The sequence below is a fragment of the Photinus pyralis genome, unplaced genomic scaffold (assembly GCF_008802855.1).
Source record: "Photinus pyralis isolate 1611_PpyrPB1 unplaced genomic scaffold, Ppyr1.3 Ppyr1.4_LG2, whole genome shotgun sequence".
Classification (NCBI taxonomy): domain Eukaryota; kingdom Metazoa; phylum Arthropoda; class Insecta; order Coleoptera; family Lampyridae; genus Photinus; species Photinus pyralis.
In genome coordinates, this window is record NW_022170403.1 from 15940592 (window position 1) to 15962551 (window position 21960).

The 21960-nt window shown below is 36.0% G+C and overlaps 2 protein-coding genes across 2 annotated transcripts; both read left to right on the plus strand.

Moving 5' to 3' along the window:
• The first annotated feature begins 1682 nt into the window (after positions 1–1682).
• Positions 1683–3793, plus strand: LOC116164544. The gene is made up of 2 exons (XM_031478739.1): positions 1683–1751; positions 1802–3793. The coding sequence occupies exon 2, from the start codon at positions 1803–1805 to the stop codon at positions 3171–3173; it is 1371 nt and encodes a 456-aa protein (XP_031334599.1). The 5' UTR covers positions 1683–1751; position 1802; the 3' UTR covers positions 3174–3793.
• Positions 3794–10216: 6423 nt separating this feature from the next.
• On the plus strand, positions 10217–12306 carry LOC116164483. The gene is made up of 2 exons (XM_031478667.1): positions 10217–11928; positions 11988–12306. The coding sequence occupies exon 1, from the start codon at positions 10342–10344 to the stop codon at positions 11716–11718; it is 1377 nt and encodes a 458-aa protein (XP_031334527.1). The 5' UTR covers positions 10217–10341; the 3' UTR covers positions 11719–11928; positions 11988–12306.
• Positions 12307–21960: the final 9654 nt, after the last annotated feature.

Genomic DNA, 21960 nt, shown 5'->3' on the forward strand with positions numbered 1-21960 from the left:
ACCAAAGTGAACTAAAATCGGTTATCACCAACCTATTCAGCTAATTTTCACATAAAATGTGAACAATATTTGCCGATTCATCACACACACACTCACACACACAGATTCGGGTGGGATTTTGGGCCAGCGCGGATACCTTTTAAAAAAGGACAAAATAGTATTAGAAAGTATATAGCTGTATAAGGATTGTTGGAAAGAGAAGGAAATATTGCGCTTGTAGCAGGAAAAATATAAACTAAATTTGATGCGAGTGAGGAAGGATGAAAGTGAGTTAGTTCTTAGGAGTCGAATTTGGTTTTCACGATTTCAATGCAATTGAAATCGTTTATTAAAATGTACGCCTGAAATTCTTGAATTTAGTTTTATATAATTCCAGCAAGAGAAAAATGACCACTGCACTTTTTTCCAATACAAAAGGGTTAGTTTATTAAATTAATGTGGTTTCCCCGGTGGATAACTATACTCTGTTCATTTTAAGAAGGTAGCAGTAGAAAGCATAAGGAAGCTTTGACCTTCACTGTGATTGGTTAAACCAATTTTGTTATGTTAGTAGTTTCGGTTACGAACTAAACTGTCGAACTGACATTAGCTGTCAATTTCAATGATCCAAACGTGAAATCTTTTGATTTATATTCATATTTTTGGTGCCGTTTTAAATTTATCCTGTGTGTGTCTATCGTTAAACACAGCGCCATCTACTACCTTCTTATAATGAATGCAGTATAACAGTTTATTGCGGTTCCCCGTATTGAAAAAGAATAAATGAGGACGTGAGCAGACGCACAATTTTCAAACTACAAGAAACATATTTACAACTTTGCTCTAAATTAATTAGGGGAGAAAATATTTCGTTATAAATAAATTAGCATTGAAATCCCTATGGTAAACAGTTTCTCTACACCCTGTATATTTGCGTTGATACCTTCGCGAGCAATAAATGACCGCTCAGAACTCCATGATGCTTATTACGAGGATGGCTCCAAAACAGGACCTTAGTCAAGGACCTGGTGGTGGGCCAGCTCCTATTCGCAAGAAGAATAGGACTGGCAGTCTTTTAAGCTTCTAAAACTGAATAGAAGGATGGTCAACTATCACCTGCATAACACTGGGCTCGCGGAGGAGTCCACGTGCAGGTTCTGTGGCGAGGCAGATGAAAGTACCGAACATGTGGTCTGTCACTGTGACGTTTTGATCAGGGACAGACATCCTTGGAGCTTGGAGCTATCTGGAACCGGGGAGGGTGAAGCACCTTAGGGTAAAGAGGGTCCTATACGGCATTGAGAGTAACGGGCTCTGAACTCAGTTGCGAAAGAAAAGGGGTAGCCACAATGGGCCTCTGGTGTGCCTAAGTGTTGCGCGGTCGGGCTCCCCTGCGAATAGAATAGAATAGGGAGTGTTCTGACAAATTTTGCTTCCTAGAGGAGGGTAATATGCAGATGGAAGTTAAGTTTAGCTATATTTATCTGCGGGGAAATTTTCATGGAAATATATTAATGCTTTTACACTATACCTCTACCTACCACCGTTAGTTTTTTTTCCAAAGAATTGAACACGTCTATCTTATGCAGGTAATTAAAAACTCTGATATTGTATCTAAAGCTGATATGAACTTCCCAACTAAGAGGATATTAATGTAATCATTTCATGTTATAGATAAGCGAGATAACAAAATTTATATCAAATGTGTTTTCATATTCGCACATACAGTGGAAACGTGAATACGTGACAATCGATAGCAGTTTACACGGAAGGTAAGAAACGTATTGTCACTAAACATAATTAAAAAACGCTTTCTCAACAGAATGAGTCCTTCCATACAAAATGGGGAAATTCAGAAGGTATACATATGCCCATCGCTCCCCAAAATGACGTGCAGTTGGGAGGGACAAGCGGTTGACATTCTAAAACATGTGCAAAATTCGCATAGAAGTATGCTGTTAGATTCTCAAGCGTTCTTAGTGAACATTTTGTGCAACGGCGAAGAAAATAGGATACTTCCATCCGACAAAGGATTATTCCTTATACAAATCAAAACTGTGCTAGAAAAAATGAAACTGCAAATACAATTGCGCTTTTTAGCCTACCGAAATGCCAATCCCGATCAAATTCGCTACAGTTTGGAAGTCAGCTGTGGAGTTTTTGGTTTCACTAATGAAACTTGCGATATGGAATACAACCCGGTCTCCAATTCGAAAAATGGGATCGAAATTGACCTCGGAGCGATTCAACTAATAGTTGGGCATGGCATTTCAACGTTATTATTAAAAGTGAATGTTTACGAAAATATTAAACAGCTAATTAAGCTAACTTCTAGAAGCGAATCAGTTAGACTGTCTTGCAAATCGGAGAACGAGAATGAATCCTGTAGCGACTATCCGTCCAGTCAGGCTTACTACGACTGTGAAAATTCACAGGATGAAATTGACGACGCTCAAACTTCACTAACGCAGGAAACGTACAGCATAAATTCCTTTGAGTTAGAGGATATCGATAGGGTTTGTGAAAACGAATACAGTGTTAATATGATGCAATGTGCCAACTGCCAGTGCACCATGGTTCCACCAATCCACATCTGCCCGAATGGCCACAACGTTTGTTATAATTGTCGGAATGGCATTTGCAACATTTGCCACAAGGATATAACGGAAGTGAGAAATATGGGCTTAGAAGACTATAGCAAAACTTTAAAGCATCCATGCCGTTATGAACCGCAAGGGTGTGCCGAAGTGTGTAACTACAAGGAAATTCGCAAACATGAATTGCAGTGTTGCTACTGTATGTATAAATGCGAACTTTGTATTTTCGAGGGAAAATTGCACGACATCGGAACTCACTTTAGAATAGTACATCCTTCCACTAAAATATACGACACGATGTCCGGAGTATACTTTCGCAAGGGTTCCAATTTTATTATTCTCAATAACCTCGGGGTGTTCTACTGTACAACGTCCGCAACTGATTTTTACATTGAATGGAAGGTAGTGTATTGCGGCCCTAAAGAGAGATTTTTCAGCTGTGAAGTGAAAATAACGGGGAAAAAATCTAATCAGCTGTTGAAACATTATTTTCTTAAAAGGGACGATAACGTGTATAAGTGGAGAGTTACATGGGACGAGTTAAAAAGTTACCATGCCAAGGAAAAGTACGCCACTTTAAATATATCAAGTTATTGAACTTTAAATTTCATTTTCTACCAACTTCCTCAATTTTAGAACGTTATACAAACACGTTTAAGACTACATTACAAAGAAGACCTATAAAAGACAAACAATTTTTATACTACTTTAAGCATCAGGTGTCAATTTGCTTAGTTAGCGAATAAAGAGGTAAAGAAGTACAGTTAATAAAATATGTAACCGCAGATATCCAATTTTCGGTTATTAGTTGGATCGGATAACAATAGAAATTATAAAAATATTGCAGTGCCTTATTGACGTCATCAAATGAGAGACCCCGGAAACTGATTTTAAGCATATCCACTTAATTTATAAACTTTATTAAAATCAATATACTCGTATAAATACGTGGTGATGTACACTAATACATGATGTCAATATGCCATTAAAATGCAATTGCAATTAAAATTTGTGGTAAAAAATGTAGTGGTACCTAGTGAAGTTTTGTTGACATGAATCTGTAAAGAGATAGGTACCCTCACACCTACTTACTTGTATTCTCCCATCCTCCAGTATGGGGGGGAGAGGAGGGGGAGTTGATAGTTTTTTTCCAGGCGGTACTTCCATATCAAAGTTTGAACAGTGGCTCGCTTCATAAGTATGGAACTTTCCGTTAGAGATTTGCTCTACTTTTTTTAATAAAAGGAAACCGTCTACACTCATTAACTGTGTTTCAGGGAGATGTTGCCTCATACAAAAGAATCGCAAACCTTTCCACGGTACGAATTATCCGAGGATCATAAGCAATTGCTCAAAAGGGAAATTATTATTAGGATTATGCCATCCACACCTTCCAAGCTCCTTTCTTGTTTATAACGGGTAGTTAGAGTTGGCTCTGCGTTTCCTCAAAGCCATCATATAAACGGCCAACTCGCTCAGGGTTAAACACAAAATAAGAGCTTGAGAATCTTCCACAGCGATAGTTCGTTCTGGGTAACTTATCAAAGATTGAGCGCCACTCCATTTCTAACTTAACTCTCCCCGTTTGATTTAATTACTGAATCTTAAAACAAGTTTCCTCAAAGAAGTTACAGTGTGACAAATATGAGCCGAAACCTAAAGTACATTAAATGCAAATGGCGGTACTTACGAAGACGAAACAAAAAACGCAATTATATCCTCCTCACATAGGAGTTATAGGTGCATCCGTCCACTACTGCGGAATCCTCAATTAAATGAATTCAATTCAATCAAATATGGATGGCGGCAATATTCCATGCGTTCTCAAGTAACGCCTCAGCTGTTGGTTTTCAATTAAAATTAAATGCACTCTGTTACAGCTCACAGAAGAAAGAGCAAGGCGAAGATGAACAAACGAAAAGCAAGGCGCCGGAAAAATGCGCGCTAAAATTGAGTGGTTCAAATTCTAACAATAGATGGAACCATCTATATAGCTGCTTCCCAAAAGTTACGAGGATATTTCAACAAATTGTACCGTGAACACTAATAATGCTTGTAATGAAAAAAATAAACCGTTACATGTTACAGAATGAAATATAGGCAAATGTCTACAAACCTCCTGCTATAAATGAGAAGATGTGTAGGTGCTGGACTGGATGCCTTAATATTTTCAAAATTTCTAATTGCGTATACTGCAATGGCAGTAACATCTGAGATTACTGGTTTTTGCCGTGCAGGGTGCGCCCCCCCCCCTCCCCCCGCTGAATGACTCGTGTTTGTATGCGGGTAGCAGTAGACTGCGTAGCACTGAGGTACAGACTACAGTGTCGATATTGGTGCCCCTCGGATACGGGGCACCTCCAAGTGGTGACCCCTTTCCTTCGACAAGAGTCCTGAGCAAGTGGCCCTGTGCAGGTGAGACTGCATTTCCGCACTACACGTGGGAGTCGTATGGACGATCATGTAAACAAACCCTTATTGAGCTCTTTGCCAGGGAGGACCAACAAACAGGGCCCTCAAAACGGATGCGATAGCGAGGCAGGTTCTTCTAAAGAGCGGACGGCTCCACTGCAGGACCTGGGCTAGCTCCTATTTGCAAGAATAATAAGCCTGGCGCGCGCCTGCGCCATGATAAAACCGCGGGTCAAGCGGACCCTGAACCAAAGCCTAAGGCTGTGCCTGGGCCGTTGGGAGGGGGACTACTAAGCTTCTCAGATTGGTGGGATGCACTCGAGTGCATATGTGCGTGTGTACAAATAGCAATATTTTATACAAGAGTATATTATAAACAAACACATTTTTAATTTCACAACAATATTGCATTGCATGTTACAATTTACCGATTAAACACTCCACAAATGATCAGAAGTTTAAAAAAAAAACTGTGTCTTGATGTATTTATCATAAAAACGTAAAAATAAGGAATAAATGGGTACATGTACACGCGAAATGTCAAATGGCAGACAAAAAATTAATGCCAATATGAATTGCACAGCAGACTCAAGTTGCGAATTGCCATCCTTTTCTAATAATCTGTAGTATGTGTCAGACTGCAAGAGACAATGAACCGTAAACGAATTATTACGATATACATCGATGAGTCATACCCAAGTATGGACGGTGCAGACGATACCCACTACTACATAATCGCACTTACCACATTTCAAACTTGGGACATCTTGTGTTAATATATTTACTTTGCAATGAGTGCTACTACTGGTCGCGTAACAACGTTCGCACTGAATGTCCTTGAAAGTGTTGAGTGTTAACAAGTGTGCGCCATCTAGAAAGGACGAACGGGAGTTACGTTTAGCATCTTGTCTTGAATAGCGGTTGTGAACGCGTCGCTCCATAAATGTTTGTTGTTATTTTGTGTTATTTAATGCGGGTAGTAATTTTTGCATTTCTTTATATTGTATTTGTGTTTTGTCTGCCGCATTTGATATTTTTTGTATGTTTTAGTCTTTGTTTTTGAAATTTACTTGGTTTAACCGCAATGCAGAATGGCATGTTTAATACCGTTATCCTTTTGTTTGTAATTATTTACGTTTTTCGTGTAATGCTTGCTTAATTTATGTTTATTGATATTGATTACTTGGTCTTGTCCCTGAAGTAACATTCATATAAGTTTTGATCAGTTTATTTTAATATGTGGAAATTACCGAGTTGTTTGATGTATGTACTGACTTGTTGTTTGTAGCTAACACAGTCACGGGGGTGATAAAAACTGTAATCAAAATTGAGCTACGACACCTAATTCCGTGATTGTCTTCGACATTCAACTGTAGGCTGGAAACCCCAAACGAGGGGCGACGCTACCTATCTTGCGGGGCGAGATTATGCTAATCAAACCTCTTCGGTTTAGAATCTATGTGTGATATATGAGTGGCGATTCAATAATCCCCATATCCTACAAGGCCATTTAATTTTCCATCTTGCTTTTAACAAAAGGACTTTATTCCACCAAAGATACATCCTGTGTATTTCACCCTTTCTTAGAATCTTGTTACCTGCTTACTAGAACCCTAATTCCCAAAACTTGTTTTTAACCTATATGTTACCTCTTGAAGTCCACATGCCACTTTTTGTGATGTTATAATTTTATGTTACGCATTCACATCATTACAAACAATTGAATAATGTGATTCGTTGCGTAATACCACCGGTCACATTTTAAGACTTTTTAACAATAAATTTTACTTTTTCTTGAGTTCCACTTCTGAAAATAATTTGATTATTATTATATCTACCTACGTTATATAAGTTCTTGTTTATGTATTTACTTAAAACATAGGTACGTCTGGTTTCCGATTAATCTCATTAAATACCCTCAAAGGTTTAATTGATTTTACAGCAAATGGCAGTTAACCATGACATGACGTTCGTATTAATCGGACCTCAATAGGACAATAGGTAATGGGCGATCAAAAATGAGTTGCTGTCGAGTCGCCTTTGGAAGTTCAAGTTAAGTACGATTTCCCATATAAACAAAAATTCCAAAGGTAACTCGACAGCAACTCATTTTTGATCGCCTATGGGCTATGGTACTAGCAACTGAAGAATGCACATAACCCCTTCTCTTCAGCGGAAACTAAAAAACCGCAGTGCGGGAAAATCGTTTTTTCCGTGCATCGAAGATACTTGGGAACATTATCTTTCCATACAATGGGTACGGAGACACTAAAAGTATAATTTGTATTGGTATACTTCACCTTCATCTAATAGGTGTCGGACTTAGGTATTGTATATTTTAATCGCCATACGTACACGCATGTACATACACATTACCAAAACAAAATGCCTAATTATTTGGCTGACAGTAGGTAACATTACATTTAGGTAATAATATTATTAGTTGTCATCAAAAGCTGCACGAGGAGTTAAAGTAAATTAAGGAAGTTTTCGAAATAAAACGTGCCAAATGAATACAATATAAGCAAGTAGAACTAGCTTACATGTAGCAACTGTAATCACGCTTGGATGCAAATCATAATATATTCATGACACACAGATGCTGCTCGCGATAACGCTTCCAATATTAGCAGGAAGCAGTGTTATTAAAAAAGGAAAATCGGATTAATTTTATTGAACGTGCATTACAATGAGATTTATAGAAGGAAATGGTGGTTTCAAAACGCGTCACAGTCTAGCCAGCAATTTATTAAACTTATTATAGGTTACTGAAATAGTCACTTTTCGTGGCTAGATGAAAATTACACTTACCTTAACCCCTTTAACTTAATAAGTGGGATGATAAGATAAAGAAGTATGTATGTGTAATACTGCTTGTATACAGCCTTAATTGCGTTAAATTAAATCAAATTTACGAGAGTACTGAGCAATGTTGTGATTTAATTATTGTTTGAAAACCGCGTCGTGGTATTAGATAAAACCGTAACTACGTTCAAAGTATAGAAGATTAAAGACGGGAAATGCGGTATGTGTAAATAAGACGAAACAAGCCTGATATTGTTTTCGTCTGGAGTCGGAAGTAGAAGGAACAATTAATCCTCGCGTTTCAGATCTAAAACTTTGTCGAAACCAAAACTTTCCCTTTTCAACAATTTAATCAACATTGTTGCTTTATACTTTAATCTAAACTTAGTTTATGAATGAACAAAGTATAATCATTTGTAAATATGTGGGAAAGCGTAGCGTAAGCCACTGAAAATTTGGGGCTTACCATATAATGAATATGGAATGTTTAATCATCGGCTATAATAGATGACAAAATACTGAGTTTCCGCTAAATATCGTTATAAAACAAATGTGATATACGAAGCAAGACTTACATACTTCATCGTGAATTGTCAATCGTTCAACACTTTAACATTACGAATATATCGAAAACGGTGTGCCAAAAAATACAGCGATGAGAACGTTTAGTTGTAACTTGTAACATATCTATTGGGTTGATCAACATGAATATCTTAAGAATGGAGTTGTCAGAGGAGGGTACTCACGAAGGAAAAGGGAACTTTTGGACAAGACATACCCATTGGTGATATCAAAATGAAACCTCGAGAAAGGAGTGTTGAAGGACGGCACTCACAAGGGAAAATAATAGAACGTCTGAATGAACCATATCTATTTTGGATACGTCAGTGCGAATATCTCGATAACAGTGTGTCTCAGGAGCGTACTCACAGAAGGAAAATGGAACAATGATATGGATCAAAGTGTGGTTAAAAGAGATGACGTCAATAATGTATAAAGGTGAATAGATTCAATGATTTCAAAATTAGTTGGCTTTAATATATATACATTAATAATTAATTATTCATTATTCAATAGCAAATTTTGTGCGAGGATGCTCAATTTAGTCATAGCAATTGTATTGTGTAAATAACACGCATTAAGCACGGGGTCTTCATTTAAAATCCTTTACCCCGCTCAACGCGCAAATTTCATCAGGGTGCTGAAAATGCGCTTTATCTGCACAAGAGTTGTGCACAGTTTATATTTGTTTATTATGCTTAAAACCATACAGGTTTCGATAAAACGCAAGAATAAAGGTCTCGTAGTCTTTAAACGGCCGACCTGAGTAAGGTGTAATTGATTGATGTGTTTTAAAGAAAACGTAAAAAATTCTTGAGAAACAATTATGGAAACTCGATCGTAGAGTTAAGTTAGTAAAACTGTGCAATATGGTTAGGTAATTGTTAGTGAAGTTTAAATTTCACAGTACCTAGCGCAAGGTAATTTCTTTTCATTTCTAATTGATTCATTGAATTCAATACATAATATTTTGCCCGTAGCTTTTGTAATTTACAAAACTTGCGTGTCGTTTAGTTTCTTCAAGCCGAATGTATGCTCCATCAGCCACTCAGGTTGTAATTTAAGGACATGACTTAATTAAAATTAACGCTGGCGAAATTATGTGTTGCGCTTATGTTCATTACTTTGTTTCGTCTAAAATCTAAATGTAGTCTTAGAGAAAATGTGCGCCAACTATACATGAGTTATTATTAAGTTAAGCCGTGCGAAATTATGCGTCCGGCTAACTTCAATTATTAGCGAGCGATAAAAATCGAGTTCATTTGGAATTTTCCAATTTTGTTTTCAGTAATTGGTAGATAATGGTCAAGGGACACTGATTAAATTTTGTTCAATACTCGTCAAACAGAAGTGACCTTTTCGATCGTTGTCTATATTGGTGCAGTTTATTTCTAATTGGGAATTTGCAGTTAATCTGCGCTAAAACGGCTCGCTCGCGGAAGTGACAGTTATACTTGTGGGTACATGTATGGTACCATTTTAAAGGTCTTTTCACGGTTCAGAAAAAATTTGTAAAAATTCAAATTCTTGAGAAAAATGGAAAAAAGTAAATTTTCAGAGGTTCGAACCCTTGTAAAAAGGGTTCCCACTGGCCCATCGAAGTGGTAACCCTTCGGAAATTGTTTGTTAGGGTCGTGGGAAGCTTCATGCAAAATTTGATGCTTGTATCCGACTGGTAAATGTAACCTAAAAATTTTACATTAAACGACGTGACTAGTGCAAAGTTTGATGAACATATAACTTCAATTTCTACAGTAGTAATTCCACTTTTCTCAGAAATCCGCTATGATACGTCACTGTGTAGATACGTTATCATGACATCAATACTATCTGTAAAAACGACGACTATTTATAGTTGGCAATTAATAAAGCAAGTATTACCAGAAACTTTCTGTGTAAACAGAGAGATAAAGAATGATAACGATAACGTTGATTTAGGTAGGTACGTGCGTTTGTGCTAGTCATAACATTTTATATCTGAACGATAATGTTGAAACTAAAATCGGACGTGTTAGAACAATTAAAATGCACGCGTTGCGAGGGATATTTAGACGTTGCTCCAGTTATGATTACGCCAGAAAAGTGCCAAATATGTGGAAAGTGTTATAAAATACTGCCATTAGAGGAAAGGAAAGCTTGCGTCCGACAAGTGGCTTATGAAACTGTTGCCGAGATGCTGCTTTTTCCTTGCCGTTATCATGTTTACGGTTGCGAATGTCAGTTTGCTTTTAACCAAGGTATTTCTCATGAAACTGAATGCTTATTTCGTTTTGATGCTTCAAAGTTGGCAGAAATCACGGAGGAGATTTACGAAGAAGTCTTACTTTATGAGCCAGTGGGCTCTGCGAGTGGTAGAGATCTTGCGCCTTCTGAGTCAAAATTAAACTCTCCAATAAATTTTACAATTCTGGATACCTCTCAGAACGTTGCCGTTGAAAGTACTTATATTTTAAAGGAGAACGGCCTAAGTAACTATCCGGCGATAATTAAATATAATACGTGTATTTTTGGTAACGAAAGTAAAGGATCAGCTTTACTTCTAACAACTGCCAAATTTAATCATTACATAAGGAATCCTATAAAAATTTGTGTAGATGGGGCAATTTCATCGACTACTTTCCGGAGTGTGTACTGTAATGTCACAATATGCTCTGTGGACACCGGAACATTTAACAGTGAAGGAGAATTTAGTAAAATGAAATCATTTCGTGATCTTCCAAAATGTGTCAAATGCTACGAAGTAGTTAAGAAGGAAGTTTATTATTGTACATATGGCCACGACGTTTGTAGCGGCTGCAAAGGCGCAAATTGCATACTCTGCACCAGTCCGATTAATCTAGTGCCAAGATACCATTGCGAAAACTTCTCCAAAGGCTGCTCGGAGTATTTAGTGCACAGCGAACTTTACTTACACTCTAAGAACTGTGAATTCAACTCCTTCCAGTGCCCGATTGACGATAAATGCGGTCAATGCAACACTCTGCTTACTCTGAAACAACATTTGAGAAACTACCACAAAATTGACCAAAACAATACGACAACGCGTACTTCGTCCACTAATGACGAAACATGGATCATGATGGAATACGATAACATGTTTAAGTGTACATTCTTTTACTACGAGCACCAAGTGGAAATAATTGTGGAACTGATAGGGCCGCAAAATCTCGCAGAACAATTTAAGTACGAGGTCATGGTGCAATCCAAGCAAAATAGAAAAATCGTAAAAACAGCGAAGTGTGCGAAGTGGCAGAATTCTACGTTAGAAGAATGTGTTTCATTTACTATAAAGGATATGCAGCAAGTCAAACTTATTATAGAAAAATTTATGTACACTCTAACCATTCACGAAGGCAACAAATAACAAAATGACGGAAAAATGTGTTATTCGCGTTTGTTTTCCATCGTGATATCGAGTATTCTTAATGTTTCTTTAGATTTTAGGAGGAAAAGTTAGTTTTTGCGTATTTACGCAGCGTGCAGTTGTAGCAAATTTTCGATTAAATCTTCGAAACAAATTCTTCCATTCTCTGCGACCTGCGTCATTTAGATGTTTCAAGTGCTTTATTAGGAGGTAAGGAATACGCCTTTTATGGTTATCTTTATTTTTAAGAACCTGCGTGGAATGTTTAGGTAGCCGAAAATATCCGCAGATCCAGTGGCGGGGGTTATTTTGGTAGAAATGCCACAATAAAAATTAACTTCTGCAGTAGCCACACGGTACCCATTCAAAGCTCATTCAACTTTTGAAATAAACACCTTCAAAATAAAACAATGCAAAAGAAATATCACAGTAAAGAGGTTTCAAATTTTATCTAGGCATGCTCTCGTAAAAGTTTGGGACTGATCTCCAATAACTATTAGACAAAAAAATCGGCATTCATTTAGCAACCTTCCAAAGGAAGCGTAAGTAACCTTCCAAAGGGGGCGAAAGATGACCTTTAGACGTACAAAATTAATTTGACACTCCGATTGGGATAGAAGGTGTCGTTATAGATGCCATTCAGAAGTGTTAAGATGGAGCTCTTACCTATTCGAGAGGGTTACGCCGCGCCCACATGTATTATTTAGGATACAATATCCCTGGACCCTCGGGCAATAGACCAACCGGCTGCGCCGTATTCCAATCAAAGTTGGTAGGATTAAATCTCAATGCAAGAAAAGTTCTTATGCATAACATAAAGAACAGAACTATCAGGTTGGATTCCGAATGTCACCATGCACTAGAGCAAGTAGCAAGCAGTAACACTCTTTAGCTCGCATGGCTCAAAGGGCATGGTGGAATGGAAGGTAGTGAGAAAGCCGATGATATAGCCCCACTGGCCTCAAAACAGGTATTTTCTGGACCAGAACCGGCTCTGCCACTTACAGCAGTTACATCAGCTGCAACTGCAAACAACTTAATAACTCAAACTCTCCGCGTCCCAACGTCTGCGTCGTAATTTCCGGCGTCATTTAACAATTTTACATTATAATAGTTTTCAACCTAGTTTCCAACCTCCACGATAACATCGGAGAATTTTAATTTAATTATAATTTTACACCGACACCATCTTCCAGGGAAAAGAAAACCTCCCAGATACCCTAAACTATGCAAACATCCTATATATTCATCTTACATTAAAGCCACCCACACCTGAATGGAAAATTCTACTGAAATTACCTACGTATCAAAAACTATAAAACGCCGTAAATTCACAATCGTCTTAACATCGGCGCGTAAAGCGTTTTAAGTCCTGACCATCTCCATTCCATTTTTTATCTCCGGTAACGGCCGACGAAATGCGAGCACTTGCTCACCACGCATTCCCTTATCTAAACACTTCACACATGCGTCATCGCTTATCTAAATCAATTGCATTTTACTTTGATAAAGTCCCATTTTCAAACATCTGTTAAATAATTCTCGTATAGATGCAATACTTCCTTTACCCACATGTTTCTTAACTTAAAATTGCATAAAACTCTACAATCATGTGCCTAGTTGTAACAAAATTCTATCATATTTCCTGATCACTTTGAATAATGTTAAAGACAGGTTGTGCCGCTTAACATTCCTATAACTTTAAACGAAAATTACGCTACTTATGGGCATTCTTTAGCAACCCAGGAAAGCATACCCTTATTGTCGGCATTTTTCAACCTAAGGGGCATACCCCTCCCCCCCTGGTTCATATAGCATTGTATAGTATTTGTTTAAAGGGGTGAAATCCAGTTTTAAGGTCTAAAAAAGTTATTTATTACAAGCATAAATCAATATTCCATGATGTTAATTCCTTTGATAAGGTTATAGTTGGTGTCTAATACCACCAAATAATTCGAAATAATTTAGAGCTTGTCTGATGGGGTCAAATCCGCCCTTGAGAATTAAAATAATTTGTTTCCAATTCTAATCATTTCCAAAATAGCCAAACTGATCTTTAGGGTACCATTACGATTTACATCTAGGCTTGGCGTTCTCTTAGTGGCCGTCTAATGGGGTGAAAAATCACATTCGCATAAAAAGGTTTCAAATTCTAATTCCTTTTAGAAGTTTGAACTGGTTTCATTTCACAAAAGAGATAAAGAGTGTAGGAGGATGAAAGATGAGGATATGGTCTAAGTACTTGTTATATAGGTATATTTTTTTAGATATTTATGTTATTTTAACTTTTAAAATGTAGATTTCCTAATGCCATTTAAATTTTTCTGATATTGCAGCTATTTTTTAACTAAACCAAATTGGGATTGTGTAGAGAAATTATCGATACCATCATTTTTTTGCTAAAGCGGCGTTTCTCTGTAATGAAGGACGTGAAATAGAATTCCCATCTTAATTTCTGTTTGCGAACATTAGAACCCCATTACGAATAGGGAAAAAACGGTGTTCAATCTTAATAGTAAGCTTTCGTACAAACATCTTTCGATATTCAGGCAAAACGCAAACATAAATTAATGACGCTTGTCCAGAATTGTGCTAATAGAATTAAACTGTATCCACCCACTTATTGTCGTTCTGTAATGTATACCTAATGGGTTACCCTAATGCAAAGCATACACGCTTATTTATTCTTATTTTATTTATTTCCTAAGAAAATTAAATCGTATTGTGTACGAAATGAAAGTTTTACACGCTATGCTATAGGTCAATTTCCAGCACTGTGGAATACGTTGCAGTATGCCTCAAGAGAAGGTTTCTGTATCTGTAATCGGCCATTTTATTCAATTTAAAAAATGCCATTCTTTATCAAACTAACAAACTAAAAACCCCGATTATTTAAATGTGGTTTCTGAATAATTTGAAAAATACCCCTGTCTTGCAACATCAAAATTTTAACTAAATCCAGATATTAACCGTGTGCAGTCGTAGTTTCTTGCAAATGGATATTTCTTCCCCAATAAATATTGTAGGAATATTCCAGAAATCCCGATAGACATTGAGGCGCCGTGAAGTATAAGTCATCAACAAAGAACGAAGGCGGATATGATGCACTCTTTCTGAGAAAGATGAAGTGTTTGTTCTACAATATTCTGAAGCATTCTTGAGTACTCGAGAACATTCTCGAAAGAATGTTGTTTTCTATATAAGCAAACAGAATTGTGGTGGTGGTAAGTTTCAACTTCGATGCACGTATGTTATAAATTGTAAGTGAAAAATAATACTTTCTGATATAAATTAACCAATTTTAAGATTGTTGCAAGTTTATTGTTAATTATAAATAAATAAAACAACGTAATTAAATTTACGGTACAATATATACAGGAACGTACAGTTCATATACGATGGAGTAATTAGAATTATGTAAGTTTCTCGTAGCGGGGTATTTAGAGAATGAGATATGGTATGTATTTCTCCACTCTGTAAATGACGCCAAAGGTGTTATAATACACAGTAAAAATGTTTATTACAACAGAGTTATAAATTTGATTACCGCATAAACCACCAACACTTTCATAACAAAGCTAGGTTTTTTTGTGAAAAGTAACAAATGAGTAGAAACCGCATACGCTGTTGTAAAATAAAACTTAGTTATTGTCTTATTCTGCCACAATTTACTCTACCGCCCTAAGAAGTACATTTTACATGTAAGAACTACGAAAGAACTATATTTCTAAGAAAGTAATGAAGACACTACTATTCTGAATACTTTTAGTTTATATCCGTAAAGCTTTTCAATTTTGTAAGGTTACTGTACCATAATTCGTAAATAAATCAATTGTCCGTTTAGATGTAATGTGAAATTGTGTACCAAATATCACTCAACGGTTGTACTTCAAAAAGATCCGTTCGAATGCTAGGTATTTGAGAAACAAAGGGTAATGTTAAGTCCTTTAATTATCAAACGCTACTACTACTTAAAATCATTTATTCCGTTCTTCGGAGCTTCTAAGAATATCGTAATGAGCATAAAATAACAATTGCATAATTCTCTTTGGAGTTCCTCGAATAGTACGAGGGATTATATAGGTACCCGACACAATAGCTCTACTTCACCACGAACATAGAACAATAACAGCTCTTAATTATTATAAAGAAAGTATAAGCACGAGAATCATATACGCGGTGTTCCAACTTAACACCCGTTAATAAATCAGTTTACAGAACATTCTTCAGATGTGTCAATTTTTTATCCAACAATTTAACCACGTTTACTTTTCATTTCAGTATTCCAGCCATTCGTAGGAAATGAAGTAGGTAATTATTGCGGATTATGTAGTTTATTGATGATAAAAGTAAACCAACCAAAACGTTTTTGGGAACAAAATATGCTTAGGTGTATATAGAAACCAAAATACAGAGCATCAATTGTTTTATGAATTACATCCTGAGCAGTTTAAAAATTATCCCGAAGATTTTGAGTATTACGGGCAACCGTATCCCAAGCGTTACCTTTAAGCAGTATCACTATCTCCAAAAATTGTTCATACAAATCAATTAATTAAAGAAATTTATCACTACGCCACCCCATTTGTAAACAATTGCAATTAACGATTAAAAATTAGTGTAAGATGCAAGAAATCCACCAAAATACTGTCCACAGTAAGCGCACACGCACATCAGTACACTCCTTTGAGCGGTTACCAAAACCCGATACCTCTCAACTCACATCATCAGAGTTTGACGTGACTCTCGAGAAGCAAATCATGCATTGACTCGCTTCGATGGACTTCTACTGCATGTGAGTGGGTGATACATAATTGAAATTTAATTTTCTGACAATATGTAATTTCCACTAATAAAAAAAGTGAGATTATTGCTTAGTACCCGCCTGAAGTGTTGTGTACTCGCGGATTGGAATCATCTGCTTCATTCGGATTATTTAAAATATATTGTAACGTGATTTATAAATTCGGGTTCGATTTATATCAATATTTCTTAAACAAAACTAAAACACTATAAAAACTGTACAATTTATATCGACTATTTATATCACACTTCGCAATTTATATCAGATTTTCGCGCTCAATGTTTCGTCCGTACTCGATCTCGTTCGGTAGTAAAACTGACTCGATGTTCGGTCCGCAACCATTTATACACGCAAGCAATGTAAGTCCAGAACACTCGCGTAATTACCAGATACGTCGCAAACATTCCCACTATCGCGCGCCTAGAAAATTCCGTTTCCGTTACAATATTAATGAAGACGAAAGTTAATTATAATAAAATTAATACACTTACACCCTGCACCAAAATTAATGATATATCGGAATGTAGTCCTGTGACCTGTAAATTAATACTTTCACATCTGCCAACCTAATCGTGTGCACCCCTACAATAGGAGGACTTTCACGTTAGTTCTCTGGTTCAATTATCTTACGTTACCGCCCGGTGTTACAAAGGGGGTCATAGTTACCCCCGCCTTTGAAAAATAATAATTTCCTTTGCGCGTTCTTGTATTCCTGAAGTCGAACTATTCAGTAAAACTTCTAAAAAAAGGAAGCAAAAGACCGTTTTGCTTCTGAAAAACACATTTGTAATCTTTCGCCACAATTCATTCTATATGTGTGATTCTAGCAATAACAAAAAAGTTTCTCGCGTGGTGAATTTTACTCTGCACGGAAAATTATTGCTCGATTTTGTAGGGCCTTTTAAAACTACACTAATATCAGAAAAGTCATTATTATACTCGTACGCATAATTGGAGGATCATATCATTCTACTTTAAGACACAGAAAGAAATATAATGGTAACGTTCCTAGAAAAAGAAATATGATTGGTGTAAAAATAGAAGAACACATATTTACTACCATTATTTTATCTCCAAAATACCTTAAAATTTATTACTTCCTGTATTATGAAAAATTATTCAATTGTATGTTCTAAATCAACAAGCTCTCATTGAAATTTCGGGGGTCTATGTTAAACAGATCCGGAGTAAAAAAAAATAAATAGTAGCGAGCTCCTGCCTCGTAAGTATCGTAGGCCTCGCGATAGCCCATTTTTCACAAGTATATTAGTATCTTGTCCCTGCCAACTGCGGTAGCTCCTTTTACCCAACGAAATTACTCAAGCAGACAGATAGACGTTAGTTATTGTGAATCAACGCAATGCATTTTCCACTTTCGGCGACGAAATTATTGATGAATCGAATTTTGACCAAATTTGGGCATCATCCCGATGAAACGAGACATCAACGATCCAGAGCGGAGATCTCGCCTCTCACACGGACGAACGGGCGAACGGACGGAAAAACGCTCAGCACATTTCATTTTTGAAATATGTGCCAAAAGAATCAGTTTGTACGTATATCAAACTGTAACTCCATTGTAATAACTACGATCTAATTCTTGGTCAAATTTCAATTCCCACTCATGAAGTCGCATGATTTGTGAACGTTCATATGAACCATTATAGATAGCAGGACTAATGCATATTTATTATGTATGTATAATAATTAAATGTTGGATGCCTATGCTTGTAGCTTCAAGGGCGATTAATCTTGCCCCTAATGTCACATTTTCCACGTAATAATGTTTTGGTGATATTAAAACGTAACGTTTAATTGATTTGAAAGGTAATTAACAAGAGAAATTGCGCAACTAACAACCTTGATATTTAGTGCTTCATTTATAAAAGCACGAAATGGCTGCTTTCGTTTCATTTACAGTTAGATTGTTATATTGCCATGTAATGTTTGATACCTGCATTACCCACTAATATTAATTGCTGTTTCCTGTTTTTAAATAGCCCAGTGTTTTTATATACAAGTCAATATTGTGTCTGGTTTTACATGAAAGAGCGCTGCAATTAATTTTCGAAGGGCGACTGAAATAATTTACCTAACAAATATAGAGGGAAGACATGTGTACAAACATACTGTCCTTCTATAATTGCAAATAAGGTCCTAACTCTACGAACTACTAGCAAATGCAGATCGCATCTCGTTGTAATTGGACTTTCTTAAAAAAAAGTTGAAAACATCTTAAGGCAGTTTTAGTTGATATTTACTATGGATAATAGGTTTGGACACGAGAAGTAGGTATGTCATGTTGAACGAAATTAACAATAAAACTATGTAATTGTAGGCTCACTTCGGGTTAGTTGCTCTATTGGGGTGAAGTTCTTCTGTCAGTTTTCTTCGCCTTCTTATGATGTAGTACGTTTGGGAACCTACCGTTTCGTACTCTTACTTGCCAGCTAGCGCAGGTAAAAGTGGGTTACAAATAGGACAGAATTCAATCGATTTCATTCTCGCCGAAATCTAATTAATCGTCAATAATTTGTATACTCAAAATTTGGAAAAATGCTAACTCAACATTGTATAAGTACTCCAATATGTTTCGAATGTTTATGCAACTCTAGCATGTAGGTCTCTCTTTGAGATCTAAAACCTTTTTACAATTCCTCTCTGGAACTTACAACAGCAACGCTAAGTCCAAAAAGCTCATTGAAACTGAATTACATTTTTATTGCACTTAAACATTGAAACAAAGAACAAATCTCTTGTAGCATTTATTATAAACATTATTAATTTATAAATAATGTTATAATCGTAAGAAAATAAACGTAATAATAAAACAACGTATCAAGAACAAGAATTGACGTGTCGACATTTACACGGACAACGGACAAGTACTACTACCACAGATATATATATATATATATATATATATATAATACATAAAACAGTGTTGCCACTATGAATGTTTTGTCATATTCTCAACAAAATCCTTACAACCTTCGCACCAACAACTACTCCGAACTGAAAAAATTACAAGGGAAGTGGTTATCAAAAAGCCCATCTTAAGCCCCACCTGGAAAAATACCGGCCACCCCAGCTACTTCATTCTGGCTACGGGCCTGACGAAACTGCTTTATTACGAGCTCTTAAGGCCATTGCGCAGAATTGCGCATATTTGGCCAGCCAACTTGCCACATTTCTCAAATAGAGGTTGCGTGGACATTTTACTTTTTCAATATTATTAATATTATTAAGGACCACCATAAATTACATTATGCATCCCTGTAGGTATTTAAATTTGGGAAAAATTCAACCATTTTCACACATTTTATTTAAAATATCTACGCTTTGAAGCAGAATAAAGGAGAAGAAACGGAAATGTTTTGGATAATATACAGATATGTTTAGAGAGAAAATATGACTTCATCCCTCCTAACTGCTCTTTCAACGCTAATAGCTGTGCAATTTGTACAATTTAGTCGAATTTATTATTACCGATGGAGAACATAGTACAGTTATTTACGTTACTTTATATTTTTAACACGCCACATAATTCAGCAATAAGCTTTATGTGGATAGCAAACATAAGGAAATCAAGAACTTAACTTAAATAACATTCTCCTTCGGAACTACACATTGAGGGGGAAAAGATAAATGAAACAATAAAAATTTATTTTTATTGTTCTTTGTGTCTACGATGATCTTTTGACTTTTTATAATTTGCTACAAAAGGTTTCACTACTATTACGTTCTTGCGTGTTAATGTAGTAAAGGGATGACGTTTTATTATATGGGTACGGAGATTGTAATAAACTTCCAATATAGATTGCAGAACGCTGAACACATCTGTTACTTCCAACATGTGGCAAACACTAGCATGTCTTTCACGAGTAAAATTAACACGAACATAAAATAGAATACTGTAGAATAAATAAAAACTAGTTACGTAGGTACTTAGCACGTACCTACAGATGTTTAGCAACTTCACGTAGCGCAATTACTTTGTAGTTTCTCCAATGTAAGTACCCGTTTCTAGCTTCTGACTTATTGGGAGGGCAATTAAATACTCGTAATACACCTGTATTTATGTTTTAGTGCAAATGTTTTCCATTACAATAGATTTACTGTTTTTACAGTAAAACTTCGTAGTCCTTAGACAAAGCATAAAAGGCATACCATATGCGTACTGGTAATAATATTGTTAAGATCCATTGATCCATAGCTCAAACGGGGTTTATGGAGTGCACAAAAGGTGACTAGTAAAGGAATAAGAATGCCCAGTATTATCATTGAATAAAATTTATGCAATGGTATTATATAGAGCGGGGAGCATTCAGGTAAGAAGCAAGTAATCCTCCCCAAATGATGTCGTTAATTCCCATAAGAAAAGCAAACAGACTTATTTACTAATTTAATGATGTAATCAATATCGAAGAGCGTTTTGTCAAACAGTAAACAAAATGTTACCTATTCCCTATTTTTCATCTTCATTTAATTTTTCGTGGAAAAAAATGATCTAGATGTTACAAAATGGATGTGACGTGATTTTTTAATATCCATCGTCAATCAAATATGGAAGGTTCAAAGATTTCCTCGTAGATTTCCAAAAAATCATTGAACCTTTTGTGATATTTTTATATATTTTTCCATAATTATGTCTGCTTTTAAATGACAAAATCACTTCTGAAGGGCGCCTAATTTTATGCAACCAAAATAACTTCTTAAAACAAATAAAGATCTGACTTTCATATAATTAATATTAATATATTAATAATTAATTTGAATATTGTTGCTTTGGCTTCAAAGAAAATAAATCTGTTACGCTCCTTAAACTGTTGCCGACACTATACCAATTGACAGTATCCACTCTTTCTTCATTTGAATATCACACACGAAAATAAAAATACAGAAAACAAATGTTTTATAAAACGAAGACGATAAGCGATGATGACGATGAGAACTTAGATTTTTGGTTGATAACGGCGAAGACGATAATTTGCAGCAAAGAGAACGACGAAATTTACCTACAGATGATGATAACCACGACCAAGACTTTCACGGGGATATATAAATTAAATTCGACGAAGTGACATGTTTCTTTTTAACAGCCATGTTCGTGTTGACGGTTGTACGCCATCTTCGATTCGATTATGCGCATATTCGTGCTATTGCTAGAGTTTTTGTCATTAGGAGTTTTTTATAATGAAAAAGAATATTTAAATAGATAGACGAATATGTGTTAAATTATATATACATTTCTATGTTTGTTTGTTGACGTGTAAATTTGTTGTGTATACAATTTTTATTTACAAATAAAAATGATATGATATTTTTACATTGGACGGCTCATGCGCCACACATTACTAGTGGGTATATACAGTGATAGGCGAAATAGTCATAGGGAGATTTTCTCTCTTTTTTCAACGAGATGAGAGAATTTCATA

Bases quoted from the DNA above. Each gene is read 5' to 3' on its own strand.
- LOC116164483 (XM_031478667.1), top strand. From the start codon at position 10,342: ATGTTGAAACTAAAATCGGACGTGTTAGAACAATTAAAATGCACGCGT.
- LOC116164544 (XM_031478739.1), top strand. From the start codon at position 1,803: ATGAGTCCTTCCATACAAAATGGGGAAATTCAGAAGGTATACATATGC.